At 36.2% G+C, this 22,850-nt stretch overlaps 1 protein-coding gene across 2 annotated transcripts in view; it reads right to left on the bottom strand.

The window, feature by feature from the left end:
- Positions 1-22,850, bottom strand: part of LOC150100422 (katanin p60 ATPase-containing subunit A-like 2) — a 279,460-nt gene that overhangs the window by 231,523 nt on the left and 25,087 nt on the right. For both annotated transcript variants that reach the window (XR_016549239.1, XM_090402560.1), the window contains exon 4: positions 22,471-22,634. Coding sequence is in view for 1 of the 2 variants with exons in the window: in XM_090402560.1 (XP_090258686.1) it covers positions 22,471-22,634 (164 nt within the window). In the remaining variant the exon portion in view is untranslated. The remainder of the gene's footprint in view (positions 1-22,470; positions 22,635-22,850) is intronic.

Below are 22,850 nucleotides of genomic sequence, written 5' to 3'. Positions count from 1 at the left end.
CTTTCCTGGCTGAGTCAGTCAATGTTTTTTTCAGATTTTACCATTCAGTCTTTAAGTTGTCTACTTTTCAAACTCTTTTATTTCATCACAAGTGATTGTATTTGAGTCTACAGTTAACATGTCAGAATTCCAAATACTGATTCTTTTCAAAACTTTAGCACATATTGTGCTTTTCAATGGAATATTCATTTTTGTCCTAAACAGAAACAACAATGCTAGGACTAGGCTGATGCCATTTCCTGTTTCAAATCCTCTATACATACTTGCAACTTAAACCAATCTAATGACTCCACTATCAGCAATAACATAATCAATAACACTATTCTTATTTAATGTAATTTTTTTTTTATATCTGACTCACACATGAAAGGTCACAAAACCTATAGCTTATCAGTGGCGTGTGGGGGGGGGGGATGAGAAGAAAGGAGGAATCTGTTTATTTATTTATTATTATTATTATTCTTTTTTTTTAACAACTAAAGGTTGTATTCTTTAGGGAAAGCAGATTGAGGGAGGCTGTTTCAAAGAAAAGAATTAGATGGAATAAAAGAAGAGACAGAGAAGTTGGTTATGCAAGTTTCAAGCTGGACTGTAAAAGAGTGTTGGTTAGAGAAGCAATTGTTCTTATGATTTTGGAGGAATAATGATAGCCATTTCAGCAGAGCACTGTCCATGAAAGTATCTATCTAATCTAATCCTGTGGCCTCCTCCTCTATTAAGAGGGTTGCAGCTGATCAACAGTCTGCTTCCATGCCTCTCTATCCCTTGCTTCTGTAAGACTTTTGCCCATCCAGTCTTTGCATTGCAGTCGGGGGTCTTCCTTTCCTTCCCTCCACCATCCCCTGAAATATGATTCTGGGGAGCTCTCCAGAAGAACTCGCTCATCAAATGTCCTGCAAATGCTAGTTTGGATACTAGCCATATGGTCTCTTTTCATCTTGAATCTTTTAAGAACCTCTTCATTGGTCACTCTTTCAGTCCAGCTAATACACTCCATTTTTCACAAGCACCACATTTCAAAAGCATTCAATCAGTCACTCATCTCCTTATTGATCGTCCAGGACTCACATCCATATGTCCCTATCTTGACTTGTTCATCATAACTTGGAGAAAGAGAAAAAGTATGCATGCTGGTTCTCCGTTGCCTTCCATGCAGCGTGGTGGGTTGGACATTTCCTTCCAACCAGATGTAATCTGGTTGTGATGTCCAACCAGAAAATGATCACCAGTTCCTGTGCACACCTAGGTGCGCCCCTGGGAAAAAAGTAACTACAGAACAGGTATAAGGTAAAAACTAAACATCTATGGGACAGTGATTGAAATGGATCTGTGAGAGAGAGAGTGATCATTAATTAACCGGACTGCCCTCTAATGGATAGAATTGAGCCATCTCAGAGGATTTTGGATATACCACCTCAAATATGTGAGCAATATTCCATGGTTGGGTGGAATTGGGATTTGTAGAGTTAACAGCTGTAAGGGTGTAAAGTAGTATCTTTGTGGAAAAGTACACCAAGTTTTTTTTGGCTGCTGCAGAAGCTATGGTTGAAATGTGTTCGTGCCAAGAAGGACTGGAGGTAAAGGTCAGTCCAAGAAGAGAAATCTGATTGCATTTGGATATCTGGGTATTACTGAAAGCTAGAGAGAGAGAGAGCGAGAGAGATAGAGATGAACGCTTTCTTGCTAGAGAAGATATAAGACTGAGTTTTGGTGTTTACAGGGTTGTTCATGTCCATTGAAATATAGCTAGAAGATTGGAGTTCGGGACATTGGTTGTGATGAATCTTGAGGATTCTAACAATTGAGCACTACAAGGTTTGTCAAATGAAAGGGAAGAATGGAGTGTACTGTCATCAGCAAGGCTATGGATAGGATTTAAAGTCAGTGAGAGAAAGTCATTTATATACCATAGTGTGCTCTGGCACTGGCAGGGAAATCAGAGCAGAGGATGCCATTCACAACAATCAGTGAGAAAGTTAGCAATCCAGTTGCAGAGTGTGGAAGTCAACCACAGAATGGCAATTTGGCGACCTCCCCTCTGCCAAACCCAATCATATGTTTTTAAAATATTGAGAGCGAGTTTCTCTGAATTTTATCATGGCTTGAGTCCAGAGAAGGGTGGTGAAAGCTAAAAGATTGGCTGTGGATCGGGAGTGATAGAATCTGTATTGCAGGAATTGGTTCTCCATAGTTTTAGAGAAAACAGAAATGAGAGCAACTGGATGGTAGTTCATCATCCAACTTTTAACACCTTTCTTTGGGATGGGTTGGATGTGGACCTGTTTCCATGTTGTTCGGATAGATAATATATAGACAAAAGTGCTACTGGATAGGTGTTAATTCTGAGACATAAGTTTTAACACAACAGGTGAGATATCATCAGAACTGGATGCCTCATTTGTGTTCATGTTATTAAAGATTCTTTGGATTTCTTTCTGGCAGAAGACTATGTATGACTATGAATTGGCAGTTCTTGGTAGTGTGGGGGGGGGGGAGGACTTTGCCCAGGTCATCGATGCAAGAATTGGAAGAGATAAGTGATGCAACTAAGTCATTGGATAAAGGGACTACAGTAACATTCAGATGTGACAGTGATGGAAATATGAGTGGACAAAACTTGTGTCCATTGTCCTTGGAATGAAGGTTCTATTGCCCTTTAGAAAGGAAGCAAGTTTGCAGCATTTGGATTTGTTGATTATTTTACAGCTGTTGTTAGCTGCAGTATAGGCAAAGTGAACAGCTGGAGTTTTGGCCTTGAGCCACTCATGGTGTATGCAGAGATTTTTTTCTTTTATTGCATTGGCAATAAAAGAAAAATTGGCACACTTTTTTTTGAGAACCAAGGCTTGGATGATGGCTGTGGATTTGGGGTGGAATGAGGGATTGACTTCATTTAAAAATTAAGAAATCATTTCTGTGAGGATGATTTCTGTTATTTAGTCTGTATATGTTCTTATCATTGCATATTTATGGACATTTTTATGTTAGAACGTAGCGTTAATAATGACTAGTCTATGTCCTGAGCAAAAATTCAGCAAGTTCTTGCTATTATAATTAGTTTCACTGTTAAGTACCAAATACATCAATATGATCTTAAAATTTCCTTTGCTAGCGCCATCTCTCTTTGACAGTCATGCCCTTTATTCCAAATTTTCTCAAAATATTTCTGTCTGGAATTGATATGTACTCTAATCTACTGTTTAAGATTCCAACAAGAACCCACTTTTCTTTTATGAGATTGAAAATTTCTTTTGTTTCTAACCTTCTAGAACTTTGCATGGGACCATAGATGCAAAATGTCAAATTATTAATTTTCCCATTTTGAAATTAGCTTCCATTCAAGAAGTTTACCTTCAGGTTTAGTGCTGAATATTATAGCTACTTTCTCCTATCCCTAATTATTATTGTCTGAGAATATAATTTATATACTTATTAATTAGAAAGGACTTAACTGTTTTGAGTTAAATAGTTTAAGTAACACCAATTATGTCAATATGACACTCCTCTAATTCCTCTAGCTCAACTTTCATTTTCATTGATGTTTCTAATATTAATGATACTTATTTTCACATTCATGATAATGTCTAGATACTGTATATGTCTTGTGAGAGAGAGAGAGAGAGAGAGGAGTACTGTGAAGATATTACATAATTGTCATCATCATCAAATTCCTGACATGTACCTTCAAGGGGTGTACAGGATATGATAGTACTACATGAAAAATATACATCATTACTAACTCCCTATCTACAATTTACATCCAAATCAGTTTGTTACTTTTCAAGACTCCAGTGTTATCATTATCAGATCTTATATTTCTATCGTCTAAGGCACATTGCACCGTATCAATCCACCTATATCTTGGTCTTCCTCAGGGTCGTTTTACTGCCAACCTGGCAAAGAACACTTGTTTTGCTAATCTTTCCACGCCCATTTTGTTTAAGTGACCATACCACCTGAGATTAGCTCTGCTAACGCATTCCTGGATGCCAACAATGTCAAGTTCTTTCCTAATATCCTCATTTTTAATATGATATTGCCATTGATGCCATCTGTTCACGCCTCTAATCTTTCTCAGGACTCTCATATCTGCGGTCTCTAGTCTTTGGTCAAGTGTTTTACATCTAGCCCAGCTCTCAGATCCATAAGTTAAAACTGGTTTGAACACTGTCTTGTATACAGCTAATTTAGTATTTTGACTAATTTCTCTCTTATTCCATATGAACTTATTCAACTGACTTCCTACCATACCAGCTTTGTTGATTCTGTTGTCTATTTCCATATTTAATTTACCATCTTCACTAAAAATCGTGTGTAAGTAGCTGAAATGTTTTACTCGTTCCACAGGTTCTCCATTCACAACACAGTTGATATTTTCAACGATTCTACCTATTTTCATTGTCTTTGTCATTTTATTGCTGACCTTCATATCATATCTATTACAACAGTTATTCAATTTAGTAAGGGAGTCTTGCAAACTTGTAGCAGATTTATTTAGAAGAATAACATGGTCCATATAAAGCAAAGAGCATACATTAACATCTCCAATTCTGATATCACATTTAATACCACTTTCCTTCATAATGTGATCCATATAGATAATCAATAACAGAGGGGATATTGTACATCCTTGTCTCACACCAGATTTAACATTAAACCAACTTCCTGTACGCGTGGATAGGCTTATGTGTTCGTCAGACATGTAATAGATTTCACGGTATGATATGAACACAGATGGATAAGAAAATGACTATTTATTAACTTAGAAGCTGGATATAATACCAGCAAAATATTATCTTCTCAGTTAATAAACAGTTATTTTCTTATCCATCTGTGTTCATATCATACCGTGAAATTTATTACAACACATCTTCCTGTACTTCCTTCAATTCTAACTGCTGACTTGCAACTCAAATAAAGACTAAGTATTGCTTGATATAATGCCCCATTGACACCATATAACTGTAGCATATTGAATAGCTTCTCTCTTGACACTTTGTCATATGCCTTTTCCAAATCAACAAAACTTAAATAGAGATCTTTGTTATATTCCCATGCTTTCTCAACTATTTGTCGTAAAGTGAAGATCTAATCCTGACAGCCTCTATTTGGCCTGAATCCAGCTTGTTCTTCGCCAAGCTTTTCTTCCACAATTCTTCTCAACCGTTTCTCAAGTATACTGGCAAAAATCTTGCCAGGAAAACTCGGTAGGGAAATACCTCTGTAATTCTCACATTCAGTTTTATTTTATTTCCCTTTTGATATACGGGTACCATGAGAGCTCTACTCCAATCATCGGGAATTCGCCAATCTGTCCAGGCCTTCTGAACTATGCAGTGCAGCCACTGTAAGACTTGTATACCACCACACTTCAGCATTTCTGGTCGAATATCATCTACACCTGTTGCCTTTCCACATTTCAAGCCTTTGATGGCTTTTTCTATTTCAAGTATGGATGTGTATTCCTGACTGTATGCCTGTTGACTGTTTTTTTACCACTGTGCTATAACTGCTTGTTTCATTTAGCAATTTTTCGAAGTAATTACTCAATACTTCAAGAATATCTTTTCTTCTGTTTTCATGTCACCTTTATCATCTCTAACTCCTTTTACAGCACTCTTTCCTCCATTTCTAAGCTTCTTCAACAACCTCCAGAATATCTTACCACCTTCTTGATATTTATTTTCTATGTTCCTGCCAAAGTCTTCTCATGACTTCTATTTAGCTAGTTTTAAACAGTTTTCACTTTCTTACAATTGTCTCTGTATTCACTAAGAGAAAAAGCTGACTTATTTTCCAGGAAATTTTGATATGCTTTCTTTTTTGCCTTCACTGCCTCTTTAACTTCCTGTGTCCTCCATGGAGTTCTGATTTTTCAATCCTTGCAAATAACCTCACCACATTCCTCTCTGGCTGAATCAATCATGGTTTTCTTCAAGGCTTGCCATTGAATCTCCAAGGTTTGATTCCTGTTTTCAAACTCTTTCATTTTTTCTTCAATAATCTTTGTGTATTTTAGTCTACAGTTCACATCTGAGAGCTTTTCAACTTTTATTTGCTTTAAAACTTTCTTACACATTATTCTTTTCAATATGAAATTCAATTTTAGACTGCTCAAGACTAAATAGTGATCACTTCCAATTTCAAATCCTCTGTACACTCTGGTGTCCTGCACCAGGGAAAAAACATCACTATCAACAATAACGTAGTCTATGAGACTTTTCTTATTCCTTGCCTCTTCTCTTCATGTGAATTTGTGCACATTTTTATTTTGGAACATGGTGTTAGTAATAACCAGTCCATGTCCTGAGCAGAAATCCAACAGATATTTGCCATTATTATTAACTTTGCTCTTTTCTCCAAATTTTCCCAAAATATTTTTGTATGTCTCACAATCATTTCCTACTCTGCTATTTAGCTTCCCAACAAGGACCAACTTTTCCTTTTCATTGTGTCAGCTGCTTTTTCTAAAGCATCAAAAAAATTCCTCCACTTCTACCTTAGTAGAACCTTCTGTGGGACCATAGGCACAAATAAGTCTCATTGTCCAATTCCCCATTCTGATATTTGCCCACATCACTGTACTTGAGACTGCCTGCCATTCAAGAAGATTCACCTCGTCTTTTGTGGCTACTCCTTTTTTTCCTTGATTGTTATTGCCTGAATATAACATTTTGTATTTATTGCTCAGAGAGATCTCACCAGATTTTGTCTTTTTTGTTTCAATCACTCCTATTATGTCGATCTGGTACTTATCTAATTCCTCAGCTAGTTCCATTTCTTTGCCATTCAGGCTTCTTATGTTGATAGTATCGATCTTTAAATCTGGTGATATTGAGTTGGTGTGTGCTTTCAGATTTGTTCCAGTAGCTGACTTTTCGTTGTTCGCCCTGGTTCCCTGGCGAAAACAACGGGGGGGCCTTGTTTAACCGGGCGACGCGCCAGTCGGCATGAAGTTTTGTCATGCTGTACCATCATTTTGTATATTGGTTTAAGCCAATAAGAATACAATTTGGTCGGATAATCTCAAATTGCCAGCCCATCCTCATTTGTTCAGTATCCAGGTAGATACCCAACAGGGTGCACCACGAGAAGATGAGGATTGAACATTAGGTCAGAAGCCCTGGTCGGTTCTCCACATTCCTTTAAAGGCTATGTCGAGGTCTCCTCTCAGTTATACAGCTTTGACCCTTAAGCACCCCATTACATAATTGTTTACTTTATTATTATCTTCCTATCAACAATGTCAAGTCTCCAATACTGTCAAGCATGTACATTTCAGTCTTCTAAAGTGCATCAGTTCCTCTAAATCTTAGTCTTCCCTTGGGTCTTTTCTCCTGCTATCCTAAGTGGCATCTTAAGTGTCCATTCCACCTCAGATTAGTTCTGCATACAAATCTAACAATGTCAAATTCTCTTCTGATATTTTTAATGTTAATATGGTTCTGCCAGTGATGCTATCTGTTTGCTCTCTCCTAATTTTCTATAGAACTCTCAATGGTCTTCCTAATATCCCCGATCCTTAGTGTCTCAATAAATCATTTATATAGGTCATATACCTATGGTCTCTAATTTCTGAGTCCTCCAATCATGAGAGTTCTGAAAAAAAAACTGAACTTTCTGTTCATAGTTTTTTTTTAATCGACTTTAAAACTCAGTTTGTTTAAGCAGTTATTCAATTTAATTAAAGAATCCCAAAGCCTTGTAATGAATTTATTAAGAGGTAATATCATCTACATAAAGTAAAGGATGAAATGTAATATCTTCAACTTTGATATCAAGTTTAATGCTGCATCTTCATAATGTGATCCATGTGAATGATACAAAACAACAGGTATAGCATGAATCCTTGCTTTATACCTCATTTTACATTACTCCATCTTTCACATCCTTCAATACTGACTTAGCTACTTCAACTTTAAGTAGTATATAATAGAATATGTAATTTACCCTGGAAGTTCTATAGTATGATAAACAGTTCTTTACTGTAAGTTCAATAATTAAAAAGGAAACAGAAAATAAATAATTACTACTATTTACAAGCATGGGCATCCACAGAGGGTCGAAAACGGGGCACTTCCCTCCCTGGTATCTACTTATGAAAAAAAAAAACCAAAAATTAAATAATTAAATAAAAATTTACTGATGTAATTATTTGTCTCCAAGCTTTGCCCTCTCCCCCCTCCCCCTTGGAAAATTTTACTTTTCCTCCTCCTGGAAAATTTTCTGTGCACACCCATGTTTACAAGAGATCACAAAACATCTCTGCAAACATTTCCAATATATAAATTTATGCTTCAAACCTTTGGTTTCTTATATTTATTTACCTCTCTTACTTCTGTTAATATATTAGGCTAAATGCTCTGACATGGCCAAATAACTTGGCTTTGGATAAGCATAATTAATGCTATAACACAACAGTTAATCCTACCTGGACAGTTTACTTGCAGGAAGAAAAATGTTGCCAACTCCATATAAGATTGGTTAACACATGACTGAAAAGCCTCATAAAGATTATTATATCCTAAATGAGATTTTAACCTAAGCTTTTGGAACAAAAGGGTATATGTCAACATCCCCAATTGCACTACAGATCCATTTTTACAGCTGGATAACTCATTTTCAGTTGAACAATTTTTTTTAATCAAATTTAATTAAATTTAGCACTCTAATTTTTTTCTTTTACTATCATTAAAAACTTTCTAAAACTGTTACCCTCTGCTGAAAAATTTTCTTTTGCTCCTTCCTGCTTTTAATCAGTAGTCTAGTTATGTTCTACATCAGTGGTCTTAGAAAATATGAATTCACTACTATCATTCAACACATTCCTAATTATCATGTATCACTGTCACTAGCAATAATTCCCTAGCAAAAGTATCATTAGAATAATAATACATAGGTAATGCTGAGAATATGCTTGAAGGAAACAGTACCTAAATTCATTATTAGTATTAGGTGGATGAATTAACTTGGTAGAACTGTGTGAAAAGAAATTTTCATGCAGCTCTGCAGGAACTGTTGGTAAAAGAGGGATAAATAGATATGTTTAAGTGGTATTAAGCAAAGGCTAGAAGAGTGACAAGCATGGTAAACAAAACAAATTCCAATTACGAGAACTGAACAGACAAAAGAGGTTGATGATTCAGTTATTTCTAACAGAACCTAAATAATTTTTTATTATGATGCTCCTGCCCACAAAAGGTAATTTGCAAACCTATAGTATATTTTGTACCACTGTTGGGCTAAGAATATTTTCTTCTATTTTTTATCAATTTTATTTTTTTCATAGTCTGAAAACACTGCTCTAGAGACCAAACATGGAACTTTTTCAAGCCACTTCAGGTCTCTCGCACTGGACAATGACATTCACCTTCCACTTAAAGACAATCACAAACATCAATGCCCACAGTGGGATTTCAACTCACAGCCTGTTGGCTGGAGAGCAGGAATGCTAACCACTCAGCCAACCAAGCCAGCAACTACTATATGCCTCAACTATCTGTACACTCTGCATGATTCCTTCTATGCAGGGCTGGTAGTACAGTATACTTGTGTAGTCATCATATCTTAACATACCATGTCATAGAATGCCAAACCCTGGAATCCTATTTTTGTTTTTTAAATCAGATATGACTCAAAATTCACTTTGTATTTTGTTGCCATCATTTGCAATCATTATTGATTAGCAAATGCTGATCTCATTGATTATTTATAACTGTAACCTAAATGTAACCTAATATTCTGCAGTCCAAATATCCAAATTATGAGATCATAATTTTCTGGGGTCAATAATTCTCATTATTTTTGAGATCACAATTCTCCCTTTGCCAATTTCAGTGACTGAGCTGGAAGAAATGCAAAGATATATGCAGTTAGCAATGGTTTAACACATCTTCCAACCAGATAATGCTTATCATCCTCCCAACAGCTTGGATCTATTCTTACTTAATTCTTTTTCCAAGTATGTGCAGGTGTCAGCTCTCCTTTCGATAACTCAGACCATAATTTTATCCTGTTTCAGCCAACTTTTTTTTTCTCAATACTGTGTCCTATGGCATTATAATGGAACCAAATGTGATGGCTACTATGATTTCTACTCATTCTACCCATAATGATTACTGTTTCTACTTTCCTCATCCAAGTACTTGCTCTAACTGAATAACTGAAATAATTTTTGTTGGAATTACTTTAGTTATTTAGTCTCAGAGATGATGAGGATGACAAATGAAGACTTTCATTACCCATTCCACTCAAAATCCCTTGATCGTTATATAAGCCTTGAATAAAAATATCCAAATATCCAAAAATACCCAGTTAAAAAAAATATCATAAGTGGCTCCAGACCAAGACTCCAACTTCATTCTTGACCAACATTGAAGCTGGCATCAACTGAAAAATAATCATCAAACTCAAATTTAAAAGGGTGCCAAATACAGAAAACTAGTCTGTTTATCAAATGGAAGTTGAATCTTCTAGTCAAGGTTATTGGGCACAACTACTCTCACATTCAGATGGCACAATCATACTATCACCCATAAATAAGATTGTCTTTCTAGCAACATCTTCTCCTCTAGCTCCTCCACAGACCAATGCAAATTATTTTGTACCAAGAACAGCTCACTAAATACCTTCTATGGTTTTAAAAACTTGAGCTCTGGAATTAAACCCACCTTTACAATATTTTATACATGTATGGCATTTGCCTTGCAGAATGGAAAAAGCAGCCCATTTAAAAAAAAAAAAAAAATCAGCCATCACACCACTTTCCTTCTGTCCTCACCTTAGTTCTCTCAAAAATAAAGAAGTCACTGACAGCCAACACTGTTGGCAACAACAAATAGAAAGCCTTAGATATACCAATTAATTAGTAACAACATGGATTCTGCAACTCTTGATCCACAGATCTGTTAGCCAGTACAAGGTGCTACCCAAATCATGTTGGAGGCTTAATGGATTGTATACAGCACTCGGAAAGAATTAAAACAGATTTTAATATTTCCTATATTTTGTCTCAGTCACCAAGACATCTTCAGGGATTACAAAAAACTAATGTAACATATACACAAAAACCACACAATACTAAGCTAACCACGTGGGTGACTCTAAAGTCCTATCTAAGTGGTGTGTCCTCTATGGGCGATTGTAGTTGGCCTAGAATGTAAGGTGAGATCTCTGATGATTAATTTTTCCCAAATCTTCGGAAGTTTAATGCAACTGTATTTATTTAGATTTGGTTGATTTCTGAGAGCTGCTGCAGATTCTAAAAAATAGTCTCTCTTTTTTGAATTTACTGTGGTGGAGAATGGTGTTTTTTTCCAAGAGTTACTGTGGGTTGTATTCAAGACATGGTCAGCCAGGCCTGACTGGCCACATTCATGGTTGCAGATGTACGACTTGTGTTCTTCTAAGTGGATGGTTGCTGATTTACCTGTCTGTCCAAAGTATGCCACCTTGCAGGAACAGGATACTTTATAAACTCCAGGCACTGAGAGAGGAGGGAGCTGATCTTTTGTAGAATGGATAAGGGTAGCAAGTTTGTAGTGGGGCTTAAATGCTGTGTGAATGTTGTGGTTTTTTAAAGTCTTGGCTATTTTTTCTGATGTGCCATGGATGTAGGATATGGTGATGGCATTTCTGAACTCTTTCTGAAGAGATGGCTAGGGAATGGTGGAGGAACTGATTATTTTTTTGATACTATAATTGCTATAGCCATTCGAGAGGACGGTGTTGCGTATGTAGTTGATTTCAGTTGAAAAGGTGGTTCCACTGAAACAAAGATTGAGGTGGGAGAGTTTGTGAATGTATCTGCCTGTGTGCATAGGTTTTCTATATACAATGAAGGAAAGTATACCACTAGGAAGGTGTCTAGGAAGGGTAAACTATTGTTATTTTCCTGTTCTATTGTAAACTAGATTCTTGGATGTAGGCTGTTGAGGTGACTGAGGAAGGAGTCTGATGTGTCTGGGCCATGAGGCCAAATAGAGAACACATCATCTACATATCTTAGCCAGATCGAAGGTTTGAGAGGGGCTGAGCCTATGGCTCATTTTTCAAAATTTTCCATATAAAAATTGGCAGGGGGGGGGGAACCCATGGCTGTTCCCTCTATCTGTTTGTAAATTTTGTTCATACAAATAACCAGAATTGATGGCAAAGAAAAAGAGATATAAGATGTCAGAAGAAAAAATGTTTTCTAAGAGTGTTGAGGTATCGATTAAGGGAATATTGGTAAACAGTGCAGAGATGTCAAAACTTACCAATATGTCTGTTATTTAAGAAGAGACCTCAATAAAGGTCAAAACTAGTCTGGGTTGTCGCCCTTCCCTTAATGCATAACATTGGACATATCCACAAGGAGATGTGTTTTGCATTATGGGAGACACTCAGATAGGAATGTTGGTAGCTTGCTCCACCTTTGCAAGGAGTGCCCTGGTGTTGTACTACCTTACCCCTGTCCTGAAGATACTTTCAGGTGCAAACTTTGTTTGCTCATACTTGGATAAAGGAATGTTGGTAGCTTGCTCCACCTTTGCAAGGAGTGCCCTGGTGTTGTACTACCTTACCCCTGTCCTGAAGATACTTTCAGGCGCAAACTTTGTTTGCTCATACTTGGATAAAGGATTAAACTAAATTTATTATACTCTAACCAAGTGAAAAATAAACTTTCAAAAGCTGAGATTAGCTCTGCTAACACATTCCTGGATGCTGACAGTGGCAAGTTCTTTCCAAATATCCTCGTTTTTAATATGCTATTGCCATTGATGCATCTGTTCATGTCCCTAATCTTTCTCAGAACTCTCATATCTGCGGTCTCTAGTCTTTGGTCAAGTGTTTTACTTCTGACCAAGCTCTCAGATCCATAAGTTAAAACTGGCTTGAATACTGTCTTATATACAGCTAATTTAGTGTTTCGACTAATTTCTCTCTTATTCCATATGAATTTATTCAATTGACTTCCCACCATACCAGCTTTGTTGATTCTGTTGTCTATTTCCATATTTAATTTACCATCTTCACTAAAAATCTTGCCTAAGTAGCTGAAATGTTTCTTGTTCTATAGGTTCTCCATTCACAATGCAATTGATATTTTCAATGTTTCTGCCTATTTTCATTGTCTTTGTCTTTTTATTGCTGACCTTCATACCATGTCTATTACAACAGTTATTCAATTTAGTGATAGAATCTTGCAGACCTGTAGCGGATTTATTTAGAAGTATAACATCGTCCGCATAAAGCAAAGAGCTGACATTAACATCTCCAATTTTGATATCAGGTTTAATACCACTTTCCTTCATAATGTGATCCATATAGATAATGAATAACAGAGGGGATAATGTACATCCCTGTCTGACACCAGATTTCACATTAAACCATCTTCCTGTACTTCCTTCAATTCTAACTGCTGACTTACAACTCAAATAAAGAGCAAGTATTGCTTGATATAATGTCCCATTGACACCATATAACTATAGCGTTTTGAATAACTTCTCACTTGGCACCTTGGCGTATGCCTTTTACAAGATCTACAAAACTTAAATACAGATCTTTGTTATATTCCCATAATTTCTCAACTATCTGTCGTAAAGTGAAAAAAAATCTGATCCTGACAACATCTATTTGGCCTGAACCCAGCTTGTTCTTCACCAAGCTTGTCATCCACAATCTTTCTCAAAACTGTTTTCAAGTATACTTGCCAGGAATCTTACAAGGAATACTCAGTAGAGAAATACCTCTGTAATTCTCCCATTCAGTTTTATTTCCGTTTTTATATATGGGTACTATGTGAACTCTATTGCAATCATCTGGAATTCGTCCCTCCGTCCAGTCCTTTTGAACTATGTAGTGTAGTCACTGTAAGACTTTTATACCTCCATACTTGAGCATTTCTGGTTGAATATCATCTACGTCTGTTGCCTTTCCACATTTCAGACTTTTGATTGCTTTTTCTACTTCAAGTATGGATATATATTTCTGATTGCATGCCTGGTCAGTGTTTTTTTTACAACTGTGCTATCACTGCTTGTTTCATTCAGCACTTTTTTGAAGTAATTACTCCATACTTCAAGGGAAATCTTTTTCTCCCGTTTTCATGTCACCTTTGTCATCTCTAATTCCTTTTACAGTACTCTTTCCTCCATTTCTGAGCTTCTTCAACAATCTCCAGAATATCTTGCCACCTTCTTGATATTAATTTTCTATATTCTTACCAAAGTCCTCCCATGACTTTTGTTTAGTTAGTTTTACAGAGTGTTTAGCTTTCTTATATTTGTCTCTGTATTCTCTAAGAGCACAAGCTGACTTATTCTCTAAGAGCACAAGCTGACTTATTTGCCAGGAACTTTTGATATGCTTTCTTCTTTTCTTTCACTGCCTCTAACTTCCTATGCCTACCATAAAGTTCTGATTTTTCTATCCTTACAGACAACCTCACCACATACCTCTCTGACTGAATCAATCAGTGTTTTCTTCAGGGCTTGCCACTGAATCTCCAAGGTTTGGTTCCTGTTCTCAAACTCTTTCATTTTTTCTTCAATCATGTTTGGTATTTTAGTCTACAGTTCAAATCTGAGAGCTGCTCAACTTTTATTCGCTTTAAAACTTTCTTACATGTTAATAAATTAAAGACTTAATTCTGTATGTTAGTCAAGTAGATAATAGTTTAATATCCGATTTTTCACTGACTGATATCTGTCAGCATTTTCAAAGGATACACTGGTAAGCAATAGAAAGTAACAAAAACTAGGAAACTAACCGACAATTCTAAAAATTATATACAGTTATCACTGTGCATGATACAATGATATAATATGCATGTCGCAAGTACAACGTTTCATTTGTTGAGAAATTTATTGCAATTTTCATGAAAGTTCATTTCTTTTTGGTTAAATGACCTGATTAGAGTTTTCCATATATCTGGTAAGATTAGGCCTTGATTCTTATTTAAGTTACCTGTTGAACGGGCGACTGTAGCAGCTTCTTTAAATGTTCTGGAATGGTAGTTCTCTTCTATGTAGGGCATATGGCTCATATCCCAGTCAATATTATGGTTGGTAGAGGCAAAGTGGGATGAAAGGCCTGATATATCCTGTCTGTTGTTCCTTACATAGCCTATGTATGTTCCTTCTCTCTTGTTTCAAAACTTCTAGATGTCTGTCTGATGTAATTAATACCGCATGAACAGGGTATGCTATAAACTCCAGAGTATTTGTAGAAAGGATGGCTATCTTTTGGTGATCTTATAAACTTTTGAATGGTCTCAATAGGTTTGAAGGTTACTCTGATATTATATGGTTTTAGAAGAAGAGCTAATTTTTTGGATATGGTACTAATAAATGGAATTGTTATAGAGTTGATGTATTGAGTTTCATCTCATTGTCTTTGCTGTATGTCACTGAAGAGAATCTTGTTGATGATTCTTGTAGGGTAGCCATTTAGGGATAGATCTCTGGATATTTTCATTAATTCTTCTTGTAAGTCGCCAGGGTCTGTGGTACACTGTATAGCTCTTTTTTTGAGCATATGGATAATGCTGAGTTTCTGGAATATATGTGTGTGAGAAGAGTCGAAATGGAGGTAGCGTCCTGTGTTAGTAGGTTTTCTATATACTGACAGGTTGATGCTATTGTCAGTTTGTTTCTTAATAAGGACGTCTAGTAATGGAAGTTTATTATCTTTTTCTAGTTCCAAAGTGAACTTGATAGTGTCGTGGAAGCAATTAATTTTGTTTAGATAATCTATTAGTTCCTCTTTTTTGTGATTCCAAATGATGAAGATGTCGTCAACATACCTAAACCATGTGGTTGGTTCAAGGGTAATTTGGGATAAAATCTGAGTTTCCAGATTTTCTAAGAATAGGTCGGCACAAGAAGGAGAGAGGGGGCTACCCATGGCTAATCCATTAAGTTGTTTGTAGTATGTTTTTTGCCATGTAAAATAGTTCGAAGTTAAGCAATGCTTGAACAGCTTGGTGATGTTTGGTGGGAACAGGTTTTCTAAGATGTCGATGACTTCTGAAACTAGGATATTTGTGAACAGAGATGTGACATCCAGGCTAGCCATAATATTATCTTCAGAGATATGGATGTTGTCTAATTTTTTCAAGAAATGTTGGGAGGTCTTGATATAAGAATCCGTGTTGTGAATGTGTTCTTATCAGATATCCCAGTGCTGTATACAATCCATTAAGCCTCCAACACGATGTCCTCACAGCACTTAAGCCTCACCCAAATGTTTGGGGGGAATTTGAATAGCTCAAAAGAATTGGTTGTACCATGGCCTTCTGCCACTGTAAGGGGAGGACTACCCTTTGTGAATCTGTATGCAAAACAGCCAGCAGGCTGAAAAGCTACATTGTTGGGTTACATATCATTACATTTCAGTGGTTAGGCAATTTTCTTCTCAAAGTGAAATGGTAGATTTTAAGGAGCAAAGAAACTGCATCAGTGAAATTTTGCTTCAATCTCAGAAAAAAAAAAAAAAAAAAAACTGCTGCAGAAACCAACTCATAGCATTATCACCTCTTGGTGATAATGCTATGAGCCAAAGCAAAACTTTGTTGAGCTACAAATGCTTCAAGGATGGAAGAATAACAATCAACAACGAGCATTCTGGATGACTATCGACAAGCACAACACCAGAAAACATCACAACAGTGCACAAGGCTATCTATCCATGATATCTGTGAGATGATATGGGACAGTTTAATGCATTTTATAGGGTTTTTTTGAACATGAGACACACTGCTGCAAAATTTATGCCCAGACTGCTAAGCCAGGAAGAATACTGTGTTGCTTCTGCAGGGAGCTGAAAGATCGAACCAAAGATGACCCCAACTTCATCTCAAAGGCCATAACCAGTGAAGAATCTTGAGTTATGATTATAATCCTGAGACAAAGCAGCAGTTGTCGCAGTGGAAGATTCCAAATTCACCATAGCTGAAAAAAAGCATGGCAAGCGAATATTGATAATTTTTTTTGACATCCAAAGAATTGTCCATAAGGAATTCTTCCCCCTTCCCAGTTAAATTTCCAATGGCAAAGTTTTCTGTGAGGTTCTGAAGTGGCTAAATGAAAGCATTCAGCAGAAATGTCCAGACAAGCAGAAGAACAATGACTAGGTTCTCCATCATGACAATGCATCTGCCCACAGATCACTTGTTCAAAAGTTTCTGGCTTCTAAAAACACAATAGTCATTTTCAAATTCCCCCCCCCCCTATTCACCTGACCTCTACCCATGTGACTCTTTTCGGTTCCAGATGAAAGGGCATTGTTTTGACAAGATGGAGAAGATCAAGGCAGAATCACAGGTACTTAATACAGTCATACTCGAGAACTTCCAGGGATGCATGGAATCATGGAAAACAACTGGGATCATATACATGTCCAAGGGAACATAATAGCAGTTTTCTTTTTTATGATCAAATTTCCCGAGTTTTTCGGTAGAATTTTGTATTACCCACCTCTGGATACAAACAATGAAAAGGTTTGGAGAAATTCATATGGTAATTCTGGCAATTTGAAGGACATTTCATCAGGTCTAAAATAGTGACCTATTTATTAAAATGACTACGGCATTGTTTGCATTCCACCCTTTGCAACCAGATCGAATTTCCTCCCTGGTCATTTACTATGTAGTATGTAATAATAACAGTTTTATCTTAATTTGTGGTATATGGGGGGGTCTGGAAAGTTCTGATAAACACCTAGAATAAAATGATATTAAAGCAAATGATATAACCACAAGAAGGACAAATTAGTAGCAGAGTTGTTATGAAGGTAACTTATGTTCTTATTCACATGGTACATTCTGGTAATTGGACCACATTTTTTTAATAAGCTATATAAAACATCATCATCATCATCAAATTCCTGCCATGTACCCCCAAGGGGTACAGGATATGATAGTACTACATGAAAAAAATTACATCATTACTAACTTCCTATCTACAATTTTCCTCCAAATCAGTCTGTTACTTGTCAAGACTCCAACATTATCAGATCTTATATTTCTATCGTCTGAGGCACTTTGTACTGTATCAATCCACCTATATCTTGGTCTTCCTCTGTGTCGTTTTCCTGCCAACTTGGTAGAGAAAACTTCTTTTGCTAATCTTTCTTCGCACATTCTGTTTAAGTGACCATACCACCTGAGATTAGCTCTGCTAATGCATTCCTGGATGCTGACAATGTCAAGTTCTTTCATAATATCCTCGTTTTTAATATGATATTGCCATTGATGCCATCTGTTCATGCCTATAATCTTTCTCAGGACTCTCATATCTGTGGTCTCTAATCTTTGGTCAAGTGTTTTACTTCTGACCCAGCTCTCAGATCCATAAGTTAAAACTGGTTTGAACACTGTATTGTATACAGCTAATTTAGTGTTCCGACTAATTTCTCTCTTATTCCATATGAATTTATTCAACTGACTTCCCACCATACCAGCTTTGCTGATTCTGTTGTCTATTTCTATATTTAATTTACCATCTTCACTAAAAATCGTGCCTAAATAGCTGAAATGTTTTACTTGTTCCACAGGTTCTCCATTCACAACACAGTTGACATTTTCAATGATTCTGCCTATTTTCATTGTCTTTGTCTTTTTTATTGCTGACCTTCATACCATATCTATTTTACAACAGCTATTCAATTTAGTCAGAGAATCTTGCAAACTTGTAGCGGATTTATTTAGAAGTATAACATCATCCGCATAAAGCAAAGAGCTGACATTAACATCTCCAATTTTGATATCATGTTTAATACCACTTTCCTACATAATGTGATCAATATAGATAATGAATAACAGAGGGGATAATGTACATCCTTGTCTCACACCAGATTTAACATTAAATATCTTCCTGTACTTCCTTCAATTCTAACTCCTGACTTAAAACTCAAATAAAGACTAAGTATTACTTGATATAATGCCCTATTGACACCATATAACTGCAGCGTATTGAATAGCTTCTCTCTTGCCACCTTGTCATATGCCTTTTCCAAATCTACCAAACTTAAATACAGATCTTTGTTATATTCCCATGCTTTCTCGACTATTTGTCGTAAAGTGGAGATCTGATCCCGACAGCCTCTATTTGGCCTGAATCTAGCTTGTTCTTCACCAAGCTTTTCTTCGACGATTCTTCTCAACCGTTTCTCAAGTATACTTGCATAGATCTTGCCAGGAACACTCAGTAGGGAAATACCTCTGTAATTCTCACATTCAGTTTTATTTCCCTTTCTATATTGGAGTAGAGTTCACATACTATGTGAACTCTACTCCAATCATCGGGAATTATTCCCTCCATCCAGGCTTTCTGAACTATGCAGTGCAGCCACTGTAAGACTCTTATACCACCATACTTCAGCATTTCTGGTCGAATATCATCTACTCCTGCTGCCTTTCCACATTTCAAGCCTTTGATGGCTTTTTCTACTTCAAGTATGGATATGGATTCCTGACTGCATGCCTGGTCAGTGTTTTTTACCACTGTGCTGTCATCACTGCTTGTTTCATTTAGCAGTTTTTCAAAGTAATTACTCCATACTTCAAGGATATCTTTTTCTCCCGTTTTCATGTCACCTTTATCATCTCTAATTCCTTTTACAGCACTCTTTCCACCATTCTTAAGCTTCTTCAACAACCTCCAGAATATTTTGCCACCTTCTTGATATTTATTTTCTATATTCTTGCCAAAGTCCTCCCATAACTTTTGCTTAGCTAGTTTTACACAGTGTTTAGCATTCCTGCATTTGTCTCTATATTCTCTAAGAGCACAAGCTGACTTATTTGACAGGAACTTTTAATATGCTTTCTTCTTTTCCTTCACTGCCTCTTTAACTTCCTGTGTCCACTATGGAGTGCTGATTTTTTTTATCCTTACAGACAACCTCACCACATGCCTCTCTGGCAGAATCAATCAATGTTTTCTTCAGAGTTTGCCACTGAATATCCAAGGTTTGATTCCTGTTCTCAAACTCTTTCATTTTTTCTTGAATAACGTTTGTATATTTTAGTCTACAGTTCACATCTGAGAGCTGCTCAACTTTTATTCGCTTTAAAACTTTCTCACATGTTATTCTTTTCAATATGAAATTCAATTTTATCCTGCTCATGACTAAATAGTGATCACTTCCAATTTCAAATCCTCTGTACACTCTGGTGTCCTGCACCAGGGAGAAAACATCACTATCAACAATAACATAGTCAATGAGACTTTTCTTATTCCTAGCCTCTTCTCTCCATGTGAATTTGTGCACATTTTTATGTTGGAACATGGTGTTAGTAATAACCAGTCCATGTCCTGAACAGAAATACAACAGATATTTGCCATTATTATTAGCTTTGCTCTTTTCTCCAAATTTTCCCAAAATATTTTTGTATGTCTCACAATCATTTCCTACTCTGCTATTTAGATCCCCAACAAGGACCAACTTTTCCTTTTTCATTGTGTCAGTTGCTTTTTCTAAAGCCTCAAAAAATTCCTCCACTTCTACTTTAGTAGAACCTTCTGTGGGACCATAGGCACAAATAAGTCTCATTGTCCAGTTCCCCATTCTCATATTTGCCCACATTACTCTACTTGAGACTGACTGCCATTCAAGAAGATTAGCCTCGTATTTTGTGTTGAATACTATGGCTACTCCTTCTTTTCCTTGATTGTCATTGCCTGAATATAACATTTTGTATTTATTGCTCAGAAAGATCTCACCAGTTTTGGTCTTTTTTGTTTCAGTCACCCCTATTATGTCGATCTGGTGCTTATCTAATTCCTCAGCTAGCTCCATTTCTTTGCCATTCAGGCTTCTTACGTTGATAGTACCGATCTTTAACTCTGGTGACATTGAGTTCCAGTTTGTTTTCAGATTTGTTCCAGCAGCTGACTTTTCGCTGTTCGCCCTGATTCCCTGGTGAAAACAACGGGGGCCTTGTTTAACCGGGCGACACCCCAGCCGGCATAAAATTTTGTCATGTTGTACCATCATTTTTTTATTTTGGTTTAACCAATAAGAATACAATTTGGTCGGCTAAATCCCAAATTGCCAGCCCATCCTCGTCCGTTCTGTATCCAAGTAGATACCCAACAGGGTGCACCACGAGAAGGCGAGGATTGGACATTAGGTCAGAAGCCCTGGTCGGTTCTCCGCATTCCTTTAAAGGCTATGTGGAGGTCTCCTCTCAGTTATACAGCTTAGACCCTTAAGCACCCCTATATAAAAGCTATATAAAACACAATGAATTAATAAAAGGCCTGACAAGTTTCGTAAGTCGTTTGACTTACATCTTCGGGGTAACAGGTAACTTAAAGTTTAAAACACAAAGAAAAGAGAAATTATTAGTAATAGTTCATGCTATACAGTTGTAGCCGTCTGACTATTCATAAAATTAAAAATCAGAATGCAGATTCAAAGCAGCACTGAAATTTAAACAATGTTGGATGATGCCACGTTCATAATGTCTGAGGTCTGACTGAGGTATATTTTTTATTAAAGCTGACCAAACTTGGTGGAAAATCAATCCTTGATTTTTATTGCATTGTGTTGGTATTTTAAGAATGTTTGCAGTTTCTTTAAATTTCCTTATGTAACAGTTTTTTTCTATGACATGTTTGTTTTCTGCCAGAGTAAAAAAAAACTGTTACATAAGGAAATTTAAAGAAGCTGCAAACATGCTTAAAATACCAACACAATGCAATAAAAATCAAGGATTAATTCTCCACCAAGTTTGGTCAGCTTTGATAAAAAACATACCTCAGTCAGACCTCGGACATTATGAATGTGAACAACAGAACGTGGCATCATCCAGCATTGTTTAAATTTCAGCACTGCTTTGAATCTGCATTCTGATTTTTAATTTTATGAATAGTCAGATGGCTACAACTGTATAGCATGAACTATTACTAATAATTTCTCTTTTCTTTGTATTTTAAACTCTAAGTTACCTGTTACCCCTGAAGATGTAAGTCAAACGACTTACGAAACTTGTCGGGTCTTTTATTAATTCACTGTGTTTTATATAGCTTATTACAAAAATGTGGTCCAATTACCGGAACATACCATGTGAACTTCTAAACCACAGAATCCTCCACTTACAATTATGTTCTTATATCTTAATATGTTCTTTCATATGGTTATATATCAGTTGTTTTAATATCATTTTTGTTCTAGGTGTTTATCAGAACTTTCCAGACCCTCCATCGTATGTTTTACATACAGCAAATTAAGCAAATTCATATGAATGGTAAGTTCAACAATGACCTCTGGCTATTCCATCTTCATCAGTTCCCTCATAAAGATGGGACAGCCATGCAAATGACAACCATAATATACTATATTATTATGTACACAAGATTAACTTCCATACCAAGCATATTAATTAGGTTTCAAAAGAGTCGAGTTACTTGGTTATGACAGGTCACTGAGCCTACCTGCGATACAAGAGCAAATATAATAAAATGGGAGTAGACAGATTACCTTCAGGTATTTTTTTCACTAAATGGGGCTGTCTCTGAAATTTTAAGAGATGAAATGTCTCAAACTCTTGCACAATAAGCTCCAAGTCAATATTGTCACAAACTATATACTGATCTAAATGTAGTGACACTTCATTCTTTAAACTTTCTGCTGACTGGATATATCTAAAAAGTGAGAGAGAAAAAAAAAATCAAAGTTATACAAAATAACTAAATTTGTTCCTAAATTTATATAGCAGAAAACATTTAAATTATAAATGTTCAAGTGTCTTTCAAGAGAAACTAGCATAACAAAATCACTTCATAAAAGAGTACAAAAGCCCACAAAGTATTAGTAATTTTGAAATAAACATAAAAAATAAATAAAATAATCATCACACA

The sequence above is a fragment of the Typopeltis vanoorti genome, chromosome 13 (genome assembly GCF_054136105.1).
Source record: "Typopeltis vanoorti isolate ZY-2024b chromosome 13, IOZ_Tvanoo_1.0, whole genome shotgun sequence".
NCBI lineage: Eukaryota > Metazoa > Arthropoda > Arachnida > Uropygi > Thelyphonidae > Typopeltis > Typopeltis vanoorti.
Note: the sequence above shows the minus strand (reverse complement) of the source record. Positions and strands in the feature narration are given on the sequence as shown.